Source organism: Struthio camelus, chromosome 1 (genome assembly GCF_040807025.1).
Source record: "Struthio camelus isolate bStrCam1 chromosome 1, bStrCam1.hap1, whole genome shotgun sequence".
Classification (NCBI taxonomy): Eukaryota; Metazoa; Chordata; class Aves; order Struthioniformes; family Struthionidae; genus Struthio; species Struthio camelus.
In genome coordinates, this window is record NC_090942.1 from 220,937,317 (window position 1) to 220,949,833 (window position 12,517).

The 12,517-nt window shown below is 40.7% G+C and overlaps 1 protein-coding gene across 1 annotated transcript in view; it reads right to left on the reverse strand.

The window, feature by feature from the left end:
* ACER3 (alkaline ceramidase 3) overlaps positions 1–12,517 on the reverse strand; it is a 63,801-nt gene that overhangs the window by 6,504 nt on the left and 44,780 nt on the right. Inside the window, exons 7-10 of the mRNA XM_068930714.1 lie at positions 6,139–6,197; positions 4,880–4,981; positions 1,518–1,622; positions 213–258 (exon numbers count right to left, since the gene is read on the reverse strand). Coding sequence (XP_068786815.1) covers positions 213–258; positions 1,518–1,622; positions 4,880–4,981; positions 6,139–6,197 — 312 coding nt within the window. The remainder of the gene's footprint in view (positions 1–212; positions 259–1,517; positions 1,623–4,879; positions 4,982–6,138; positions 6,198–12,517) is intronic.

The window sequence follows — 12,517 nt, forward strand, 5'->3', positions numbered from 1 at the left end:
AATAGGGAGAGGGGAAAGATTTCTTGAAGTGTTATGCCTCTTGGAACAGAAATCAAACACCATTCACATCATTTCAATCATATTTCTTGGATCAATGTAGAAATCAAAGACAGAACCCTAACAAGGATAACCACTGAGCCTCAATGCATGTTCAAATACAAGATATCTGAATGCCACAGTGCATCAACGGACACAAAATATTGGTTGCTTACCTTCACCTTTGGCCTGTGTTTCAGAAAAAGTGTCCTTGTGTACAAACTGAGGAAGAGTGAAAGAGTGTGCTTAAAATTCAATATATAATATAGCATATAAAATAATAATAATGTACTAATCTCACTTTCATTTTCCAGCTAGAAAAGAATTGCTTCTGTGATTGCAGGGCTACCCATTCTGCCTAGGACATGTTAGCCTACAGCAAATCCCTTAGTGCTAGACAATGATTAGCAAATGACTTTACCCTGCCTCTGAGCAGGAGGAAGGGGGAAGATGAGAGGAGGAAGAGAGAAACTCAGACAAGTAAATTTTCTCTCCATTAGGGGAAAGACTAAATAGGGACTAGACCCTGCCATTTTGGAAGGATGAAAGTATATCAATGTATCACAAAATGAAGCAGAATTGCTCTCTGAGAGATCAGATGCCAGGAAAAAAAAAAACAAAACAAAACAAAATCCAAAACACCCACTATCAGAGCAGCTGCTGGAACTGTACTTATTTTCCTTTCATTTTCCTTTTACTTGTCAGTTTAGAATCTTACGTTTGTTTGATGTAGGAAAACTGACATGTGATCAAGTTTCTCAACCGCACACAATACATCTCTTAAATAGACATTATTTTATAGTTCTGGTTAAGTGGTAAAAGAGCTTGCACTACATAATGAATAAATGATAGAAATTCTTCAGTTTTCAGGTTAAATTCTACTTTCAGTCCTCATTCCAGTAGATGGTGGTAGAGAGCAAAAACAGAGCCAAAAACTGCTGCTGCGAACTTGCCAATTTAGACTCCTGTTTAAGTCTCCCTCTAAAACTAGCATCCTGTGCTTCTGGGAACACCACCCCAGTTTCAAACACTTCAGCTGTCACTTTCCTGCTCTATAGTGCAATGCCTGTGAGTTTTCAGGACTGACAGTTCATATCAAAAAGATTAGTTATACTTCTAAAATTAAACATGTTTAAGTGCTTGAGCATCGCTGCACAAGAACTGTTAATAGCATATATTTTGAAATTAACATACTGTCAAATACATTTTCAGTTTAATTACTTCAGGGTTCCAATTTATGAATTGCATCGGCCTGAAGAATCATGACTATTTAAAGACTTATGATCACATTTGGAAGAACATATAACTAGTCTAAAAAGTCTCTAAAAATAATAATAATAAAGAAAGGCATCCCCATCCCCTCTCGTTTAGTAAGTCATTTTCCTGTTCTTCTGGCTGATACGACAAACTGAAGTAAATATAAACCTGGGAAACCTCCTAAGGTGGTTTCATGAACAATCAGTTTAGAAAACATTTCCTACCTCAGAAGGATATGAAGGTAAGAGCCCAGGCCTGTGAGAATATGCCACCAAGCGTGAAACTGTGTCACAGCTCCCACGACAGGAGGCATCTTCTCTCGTAGTGCCCTGCAGAAAGAAATGCCACACGACATGTTTTCCAAAGCTAAGCAATCTCAAATAACAGCACTTACTTGAAAGATCACGTATTACTGTTTCCCTATCCCAGGCCTGTGCTTCATGTAGACAGCTTTTCAGCAGGTCAGCAACAGCAGTTCTACTGCCCGTCTGGAAAGATTATTAGCAAACTGGCTTGCTCACGTATTTAAAGAAACAAAGCACCCACCCCTTCGTACAATGAGTGATGAGACTCATTGCACAATGAGCCCTCTGGACTTAACATTTCTGGGAATATATTTACGGCATCCCACAGTCCTCAATGAGTTTTATGATTCTCCCTCCCTAAAATCCTATCAGCTCCTGCCTATTGGAATAAAAGCTGAGGATAAGGTCTGAGAGAGGAAACGGGATCCACCAGACATCACCAGTTCAGGTTTGGCAATCATGCCACCTATTCTCCAGCTCCATAGAAGCTTCGCTTGCCTTTCTCTGTGGTACACTAAAGCAGGGACAGAGTGAGTGTATAGTGAGGAAGCAAAGAAGGTGGAGAGTCTGAAATGCTCTGCCAATATGCTTAATCTTTGAACTGTTAAGAGGATGGGAGCTATTTGGGAAGAAGCTAAAGGCCAGAGATGGAGAAAGAGAGGGAAGGATCTGAATTGCCATGGCTTCTCCTGCTCACTACAGAGTCCTGCTGATAACGATGCCTGTTTTGGCTGATGGTGGAACAAATGTTCACATCTCTCTGTCTTCTTTTTTGACGTATATTTCACATTTAATCAAAACAAAAAGAAAAAGGGAAAATATCAATGAGTGCAGATTTTAAGGAAGAAAAATCTGCAGCTACTGTAATACTTATTTAGTGCTTGATGTTTCAGTATCTAATCCTGCTGACTAAACGCTAATCTCTGAGCTGCTACTTAGTTTCCAGAGCCGCTCAGTCACAAAGGCGAACAGAGAGCCACGATTCAGTTAGCTGGGTATGACATAGCGGAACCCCCGAACTGTCACTCCTGGCACAGCCTCATGGCCTTTTTATGGCAGGAAAACTCAAAAGTTCAAGTTTCAAAAGCTCATGAATCCATCCATGGAAGCTGAGTACTGGTTTTTTTATCAGCTCCAGACCTCATGAAACATGGAAAAACAAAACCAGAATCAAAATACAATTTTGAACGTTAAAAACAAAAAGAGCAGGTGGGCGGATGATTCACAAGTTAGATCTTTAGGGAATAAAAAATTACAAGGAATTGGAATATATTTTCTCCAAAGGTTCCAGTTATAATACTACCTTGAGAAATTCAAAGGCTCTGCAGACATCTGATTAAAAGTAAACAAACTTATTCTTTTTTTCCAGTACTCTAACTAAACAAGCATAATAGGAAATACACTGGCATGTTTTCTCTTTACAAAATGAGGAGAGAAAAAAAGTGTTTTGTCAGCTGGTGTAATCTCTGAGTCTAGAAGCAACTTCCAAAGCCCCATGGACCTCCAGCAGCTCAGCAGGCTCTATGAATTGGGGGTTGTGATCTCACCACTGATCTGATGCAGCTGCAAAAATCAGCCCTGATGCCAGAATATGCAAAGCTGCTGTAAACCCACCCACTTCTGTTGGCAAATAACTTTATGCCAGCTACATAAAGTGTTGTTAGAGTTGAAGCACTGTGTATGATACTCATTTTTGAAAGTTTCAAGAAAGCTCTGTTGCGATCAAGTTCCAATTGGCCTAACTGTGTGCAGAGCCAGAAGGGACAGATGGAAAACACCAGACTTCTTCCTTACAGCACACTCTGATCTGAGCCTACAGCAACCTGCCAGGACAATTCTGTACCCCACAGACTGAAGTATGTAACAATGCATGTTGAAGCAGAACAGACAGATCAGAGTCAGATGGGACTTTCTTGATGCTGTCATCAACCTTTCCATCTCTTTCAGCTTGCGGTGGAACACAACCATCGCAACTAAGCAAAAGAGAGCTGCCATGAGGCAGCTGTCCAACTCCCGGGAAACACACGTTCAGAGAATAACCTGTTCGAACGGTGTTCTTGCATGCATGGGTGTGATGTCTAGCCACACAACTAGACAGTGGCTTCCTACAAGCCTTGTCTAGAGGCCTTTTTACCCCATTTGGCAATACACTAAACAGAAACAAGTCTTTCCTGGCTTCTTTTACAAGTGCTAAGCCAGAAGATTTCAGGCTAATAATGACAGCCAAGCACAATGGCTCGTGGAGTGGCTCATCATTCTGAGACATTCAAATAGCTCCTGCTTACTGGTGACAAATATATCACATCATTAGATATTTCTTTAACCTGCAAAACTGCTGCTTTTAATGTTTTCCTGGGAAATGACAAAGGCAGAAACCAAAGAAAAGCAGGATAAAAAACTGATTCAGATGAAATCAAGGGTGAATAGCAGATCTGAGTATGCCACAGATCCTTGACTCAATTTAAATTGAAGATCAGCTATAAAAAAATCTGTTCACAGATATGAAAAACTGAGTTCTGAATCAGAAATAAGCAGAAATAACAAGGCTATGGCAGAACACCCTGTCTCTATCAGTGGCTAAGCACCAAGTTATCTAGGGATTACAGGTCTCCAAAGCTCTGTGATTTGTCTTGCACTTTGTGCCCTAGCTGTCTAACCTGTAGAGAGCCCTGACAGGGCATATGACGACCTCCCTACCTATGCTTGATTTCCATCAAGGGGCAAACTGGTGCTGCAGATGTAGGGGGGATGCACTCAGGTGCCCTTCCAACATGCCTAAAGGCGTACAGGTTAGAAGTTAGCTATGGTTTCACTGTAGGGGGTGACGTAAAAACTTCTCTCAGGCAGTAAGTGCTGTTTGAGCACTTCAGCGCTTGAGAATGTTATTAAAATGAGAGAGAAAGATTATCAAGATCAACTTTGTTGAACAAGCTTAACTGGAGAAAACTTGTTATTACTTGGCCCTTAAGTTACCCTAATTTCACAGAATCACAGAATTTCCATTACAGTTCCAAATTTCTTTGTGGAAATAAAAGGTATTTCACACTGCAAACAGTCACATCATTAAGCAACCTAAAAAAAAACCCCAAAACCAAAAAAAAGAAAACCCCACTGTTGAGCACTGAATCTGGTCATGAGCAAACTGGATAAAGCCCTTGTGAGTGTTTTGTAGCAATGTACCACACATACCATGAGATGGATCTGAACATACTCCACAGAAAAAGCAAAGCTGTGTGCTGAAACATTACTCAGAGCTATCTGGACAAACTGAAAGTGCTCACCTCAGTTTATCACAGAAAATGTTGTCCACATTCCAGAGAAAAAATCCCATTAAGAATACAGTTAAAGATGTATAGCCCAGACCTCTAAGCCATGGGTATACCCTAGAGAGAGAGAGAGAGAGAGAGAGAGAGAAATAACATAAAATTTAGTTCAAGACGCTTTAAAGGCAGCTTGTAGCATACGTAACACTACTACATACACGTAAACTGCTTGATTAAAAAATAAAGATTAACTTAAGTGCATCATTAATAAACCCACCCTTAATTTCTGCATTCATGCTGGGTCACAGATTCGTTAACATCCTAATGGAAGTTGGCGGCATTTCCTCCTTTCTCACTAATAAGACAAGTCCAAAAAAACCCCCAACTCCAGTCTCAAGAGCCTACCGTGAGATATAGTTTAAGTTATTTTTAAGCATTATGAACACACAGTTTAGATTTTGGGTTAAAATACGTTCCTGAGCCGCTTTTTTTCCAACATGTTACGCACAACGCACATTTCACAGCTGTTAGCACAAGCAACAGAAACGTGCACAACAGACAGGTACAGCCTCTTCCCACAAGGCAAACCGATCAGATACACGTTGTACACGTTAACAACAACAAGACTGCCAACAGAAACTGGCAAAGTCAGTATTTGTTTAGTCAAATAAATGCATGGAGCACCACACGCGAGATGACTGGGGGCACACTAGAACATTTCCAACTCAGAATGCGCGCTCTAGAGACACAAGCAAACCCAGGACATGAAAGAACATCAAATGGTATGTTATACCAAATGGTATGTTATACCATGTTATATCATATATGTATATATGTGTATACATATGTATATACATGCTGGTAATTAGGTGACTATAGCTAAAATGGTTCAAGGAATAAACGGGGCTGTTTTGTGAAAGAGTGACAGGTTGGCATGACTTAATAACACTGAACATGCTTTGTGAACAAAGGACAACATAAGCCAAGTCATAATCCTGGGAAGGAAGCAGAGACACCTAAGAAACAGATGAAAACCACGGGGGAAATAGGTAGAAATACACTGCAAAAGATGAAGCCAGAAGGAGGAACTCTTGCTCCAAAGAAAACACAAGGAGGTGAGCCATTCCCTTTCAAATCAAACAGAGCACGTGAGCTAGCATCGCATACCTAGCTCAAGGAAGTTTGTCAATGCCAATTTCTCAAGTTAAGGTCATAGAAAAAGATGCAAATGCTAAGTTACAGCATGTCTTACAATGAAGAATTAAATGGCTACTTACCATAATACTATATATACAGACCGTAGAACTATAATGGAAACTAGCGTTCCATACATGATCTGGAAATAAAAACAGAGGTAAAATTCAGCAGTAGTATCCAAGGGGACTTCACAGAACACTACAAAAGGAAACCCCTTGAAGCCCCTATTGATTCTTACTTCTTAGTTTCAAGAAAACAGTTTCCCCTCTAAATGCCTCTCCAACAAAGTCTTCCAAAAAAAAGTTTCAAATAAAAATACGACTACTTCTATGCTCTTCATGCAATTACAGGAAAACTCAGTTGTGTAAAACTGCTATTTTACTTCTTTGAACTAGAAAGCAAACACTAGGTGGCACTCAGTAAGCATCCTGAAGTCAAAATGGTAAGCAACTCCTATCATCTCTTCTGCATCTATGCATTTTAATACAAGCTTTGAAGTTACAGTTCTTTCATGGATATTTCAGATTCACTTTCTTTACCGAAAGCAAAAACTGGAATAGACTATGCAGTATGCCCACACTGAACATGACCATGGAAGAAACTTTCCGCGAAGCATTTAAAATCAACTATTACAGGCTGTTGGGATTCCATCTAACTATGCAGTGAGAAGGCTGCATTTTCTGAAAAAGGACGTGATCAGAACCTGGCTCTATGCAGGCTTGATGAAGTTTAATGTAATGGCTTGACTTATACAAAAGGTCAAAGTGAACATTTGCTTTCTGCCTTGACATCTCTAAATCTCCCTACCTTCCTTTCTTTATAAGCTTCAGACCCACATAACACCATCCGCAAGACATACAGACTAAAGAAGAGAAGACATCATCAGAGCCATTCCCGAACACGGTGATGCAGAAGCCACTGCAGCAATGAGGATTTTCGAACATTGGCAACACCAGAGTATTTTCCCATGCTTTTTACCCTAGTATCGTCTTCTTCCTGCCAAAAGGCAGTTTGTTCCAAGCAGTCATGCCTTGTTCTCTGCCTCTCTCTGGCGGCCCACCAACCCCTCCCTAGTCTGTGCGTCTTTGTCCACTGAGTTTCCTTTCTCATCTCTGTTTTTAGTTAACGTCCATCTAACTCTCCCTTGTTTTAAAAGAAATAGAATGAGAAACCTTCGTCATCTGTGCTTAAAAGACACTAAACCTCAGAGAAGTAGCATATTTACAAATGAGCGTTCTTAACATGTTCTATTGACTTCCTCATCCCTTTTGTTCTTTAGACTATACTGTCATCAAGGCAGGGCCTACGTCTTACTCTGCTGCAACTAGGGCATTCAGCTATCCTGCAAGTATATGCATACTTCTAGTCATTTGACATGATACAGATTGGTGGCACCGATGTGAAATAAAAACTGCCTTTTAAAAATACATAAGGGCAAATTCCAAGTTCATTTGAATTTTACGGATGAGGTTAGTAGCACACACTGTATTCTCAATGTATATATACAGAACCTGACACACAACGCAGTTCCGAGGTTTCAAGCTCCAGTATTGACTATGTAAAGTCATTCAGCAGAAGCAGTTCTTTATTTGCATGCAGAGTGAGATCAAATAACTCCCGTAACTGAACTACTGTTACTGTATGTTCTGCTCCAGAAAGCTAAACAAAGCCCAAATTGCTTGGAAGGCTAATTGGTCCTGGACCAAACTTTATGCAAAACTGTTAACTACCTTCCAATCCCGTTTCTGGGGCACAGCACACAAACTAGAAAAAAAACTCTGCTAAATATGGCCTGAGGATCAAGTGCTTATCAATCTCAAGTTAAAGTTGGAAAGGCGACACGCTGCCTGGATCGCTCCGGCACGCTAAAAGTTCGCAAGCTGGTGCAATCCTTCACCACTGTGAGATTTTGCCTAAAAGGATCCCATTGTATGACAAGCCCAGGCTAACTTTGAAAGTCAACAATCATTTTCCCCTGTGAATCTCATTTAAGAGAGCCTATTTTGTTTTCTTAATTAAATCCAGTAATCTATTCCAAGAAAGGGAAGGCACTGAGGAAGAAACTCATAAAAAGGGAACCCAACAGACAGTTCTACCTCATTTCCTTACCGCCTTCCTCTTTCCCACAATTTTGACTGCCAAGCTCTGCTGCGCAGACACAGAAAAACCTGCCCACAAAGAGACAGATTTCTACCATACTGGTTAACAGAACGACCATCTTCGAGTTTTTCTCGTGTAACTCACTTGCTCTCTGGCTCTCTGTACGAGGAATTAAATAGTGCTAAGATTGCCTAGGGAAACATGGCTTATACGCAGCCCAAAGCCCAGGTAAAACACTGGCTAAAAAAGCTATTTTTTGTGGCAGCTGCTAAAAGCATGGAAGAGCAAGAGCTAAAGGAAAGCGTTCTTTGCAGAGCTGCTGACTTGGTATCTCCCAGTGAGTTGCTTACTGGCTCGTAGAAGAAGATAGACTTGATGGAGGGAGGGAAAAACAAAAAGCAAAAAAAAACCCCAACTTACAGTGACCGAAGAAAAATATGCCCACAGCTGACACTTCAATTTCTTGCCTTTTCTGCTCCCCACACAAATAGGTTGTGAGCAGTAAAACACATTCATGCTTAAAAGCCTGTGAAAGACTGGAACAACAAACTGTTATTCTCTGCATGCTCCAATCCTCCTCTTCCCACGGAAGGCAAACATCGAGGAGGTGTTGCTGTGACATGCAGAGACTGTAGCTGTACGTCTCGCTACAACCGTTTCTTACTAGAGGCCCGCAAACGGAGCGACGTAACTTAGCTCATTCCTTTGGGAGCAGCGCTTGCTTTTATTCTTTCATTCCTCTACTACCCGTGGATTTACTGTTTCAAATCTCGCAAAAAATTCATCGGGCACTATGCTGTAGAAGCACAAATCAAAAGCCCCACCTTATTCAAGTCTACTCGAGTGTCTAAGTTCCTTTAGCTGCCTTTGTTCTTCTGCTTTAACTAACACATCATTTCAGTGACAGAAGAGCCAAGCTCCTCTCGTGCAATTTTGCCTCACAGTGCCTTCCAACTGTAAGCCGAATAAACACCCTGGCATTACAGTTTAAACAAAAGGAAACAGCAGAACCTCATCATCTTTTGCTGTTGCTTGACAGTTCCTCTCTCTACTGCTTACGAGGCAGATAAAGCTGCATTTCAACTTCCAAGTCCCTGTCTTTGCAACGGGGGAAAAGCCCTAATCTTACTGGTGCGGAATATGTTGCCTGATAAGAAGGCCAAACACGAAGAACGTGCTTCTAGCTTACAAATGGGAAGTAGGCATTTCGGCCCTGTTTGGCAGCATTTTCAGAGATTAAGTTTAAGCAGTTAAGTAATTTATATAAATTCACTTCTTACGCAAGTCAGAGGCAAGGCTGAGATTCCACAACGGGGAGAGTGTACAAAACGGGTTCTCTATCTACACTTCTAGTACAGAAAGCTTCAATAGCCTCTGATTTCCACTATTTACCCTGCTCCTGGCTTTCTGCCCATCTTTTGTTAATAAAGTCAATTTGTCAGCCTCAAATATTGGCACAGACATTGAGAACTGTGTTGAGAGATTTGGGGTTCTTGGCCAACACTTATCTATTAATATACAAACCATCTATCAAAAAGCAGTTACATTCAATCCTTGAGGCTGGAAACTATACTTGCAAATTGCAACAGAAGAAACAGACTTCTGCATGTTTTTGGATTTCTCGGGAAGGAATCTGCGTGGAGAGAAAGAGGAAAGAAAACCCCTCAAAATGACACTGAAACATTTAGGAATTCAGCAAAATTCTGGCTGCTTAATACAACATGCTGTCCAAACACAGTGAGGAGAGAGCTAACAACGGGGCTAACTCAGATAACCAGCAGCTGGTTTAGTCTTATTTAAATGCACATATGTGATGATAGAGCGACACATAAGTCACTGCTGCTGCACAGAGCACAGCAGCTCTCCAGAGCTTCTGGGACATGGCCTGCAGCAGTAAACTGAGCTTCTCCTGGGTTCTCCTTCGATGACTTGCAGAGCTGATCCCCTGGACAGTCTGAACACCTTCTCACATTTTCTAAGCTATTATGCAGGTAAAGCTACTAGCTGGAATAAAAGTTGTACTTGTTTTTCAGCAGACATCCCCAAACAGGCCACGTAACTAAGAGTGAAACTTCACTCAGATTAGTTTTATACGTGGTCTCGAGCAGGGCAATGCTGAAGTATAAAGACCTCCACGGCGAAGACATGCACTGAAAAGGTCATTTTTAACAGATTGCCTGGCAACCTGAATGTCTAGAAAGTGAGAAACGTGTTTCACTAAAGGCACAATATATTAAGCCACAAGCCTACAACTATCTGTTGCCTTAGCAGCAGCGGGACTCTGGAGAGCTGTAAGACACTGAATGGGTCTGCAGACATTCCTCAAAATGAGGAGTCTTATAAATTTGAAAAGTCCGCACCCCTCCATAAAATATTCTTCATGCAGTTTCATGGTCCCACACGTACTCCCATACCTACTTTCCATATTGACCTAAACCATCCTACTCCTTTGCATTTACATATTGAAAATATCGATGGATAATCCTATTCATTCATTTTTTCATTTAGCCAAATGAAATGCCTTTTTCTCCAACACTTATATTTTACTTTCATCACTGATGCAGAAAATTCACTGGTCATATTTATGCTGTGATAAATGAACACATGCAGACACTCACTCCTCCGTCAGTGATCAGTGGATAGCTTAGAACAACAACAGTTGGCATTTGCCCCCTAAGTGCAAGTTCTTCCATTCTGAATCATTTCTAAAACTGCCCTGTTTCTGTTATCCCAGGCCTTAAGGTCTTCCAGCTACCCTCCCTACCCTCCTTTGCACTCAGTGATGCCTCATAACTTCATGTCATCACAGATTTCATCAATACGTGACTCCTTTTTTCCTGCTACAGGTCATTAAACAAAAACACTCCCACTACGGATCCTGAGAAAGTCCAGACAGAGGCTGCTTCTCATCTCTTTCTGTCATTTTTTCACTGGTTGTTCCCTTACCCTCTTTCCAATTCTTATACTGATCTTCTGCTTCTCCAGCTTCTCATAGTTTCTCATGGGAGACCATATTCAACGTTTTTGTAATGTCTAGACAAAAGGCAACTTTTAAACCACATTTCATAATGCAGAAAAAGCACCTAACAATAACAAAAAGCTATCAGGTTAGCCTGGACATTTCATTTCAGTTTCTATTTGCCTTTTTAATTATTTGTTTGTTCAAAATTTGCTTTAAAGTCTTGTAGCAGATGAGGCAAAGTCTTGAAGCAGATTTCTTTCTTATGCAAAGAAAACAGGTATTTTAGATCTATTTCTGTATTCACATAACCTGGCCAACCAGATGAATCAGGTTTTGACTACTGCAGGTGTATAGCCAGCATATTGTATATAGTTAAGTAACTAAATCAAAATGGAAAATGAAACTTTGTAGGTGACAGCTATCTATGCTATTTTTATTGGAAAGGCCAGCTGTAAGACATAAGTCTCTAAATTTAACTGTCAGGGTCATTTCTTTCACCTACAGGACTGTCTTATATCTACCTGTCCATGAATCAGTCCACATCAGCAGCAAATCTTACCCCACCCTTTCCCTTATGTAAGCACAAATATGTACATGGTAAACAGGGATGAGCAACTAATCTGATTTAAAACTAATCCCAAGGAGAGTATTAACCTGTTCAGTTCCCCAAGCAAATTCACGTCACAAAGCAAAGTTTCACGCCAGTCAGGAAAAAGGGGAAAGGATATAGCTGTTTCCTTTGATAACGATGTTGGCTTATAAAACAGGTATGAAACTGGTACCTAGGCCTGCTCAGTGCCATAGAAATTAGGGGCAGTAATAGCGTTCCAGCCACGGAGATTAAGACATAAGCAAGGCAATATATGCTTGTAAGCACGAGTGGTATCTTTAACTGATAAAAGCTGGGGAAAAACAAACATCCCTCCCTCTCCCCTTCCCCTAAAACAAAGAAGAAAAAAAACCTTGAAACGATGCTAAACCCCACAAAACAAGATACTTTGTCAGGCACGCAAGTAGTTTCTTCTGCTAACGATGTGTAGTCTCCAACTGGTCAAAAAATGTTCATCCCCTTCCTCCCACACCTGAAGCACTGAGACCCTTTAAGATCTGCAGTACCGGAACGGAGAGAGAGATGATGTCTGTTGTTACTCTACCATGAATAACAAACTCAAATCCCCTTCATGCCCTGTTGGCACTGAGCAATTTATGGGAATAAATTGGGAAGGAAAGTAGAAAGTACTTCACCGAAAAATGAGACTTGGATCCTGGATACTAAATGTAAAAGGACCCTTTTCCATTCTTTTCCCTAAAAGGACAGCAACACAAAATGCACTGAAATGATAAACAGTTTAAAGCCGGCCATGTAGTTATTTCCCTTTCTGCAAGGCTGATACATG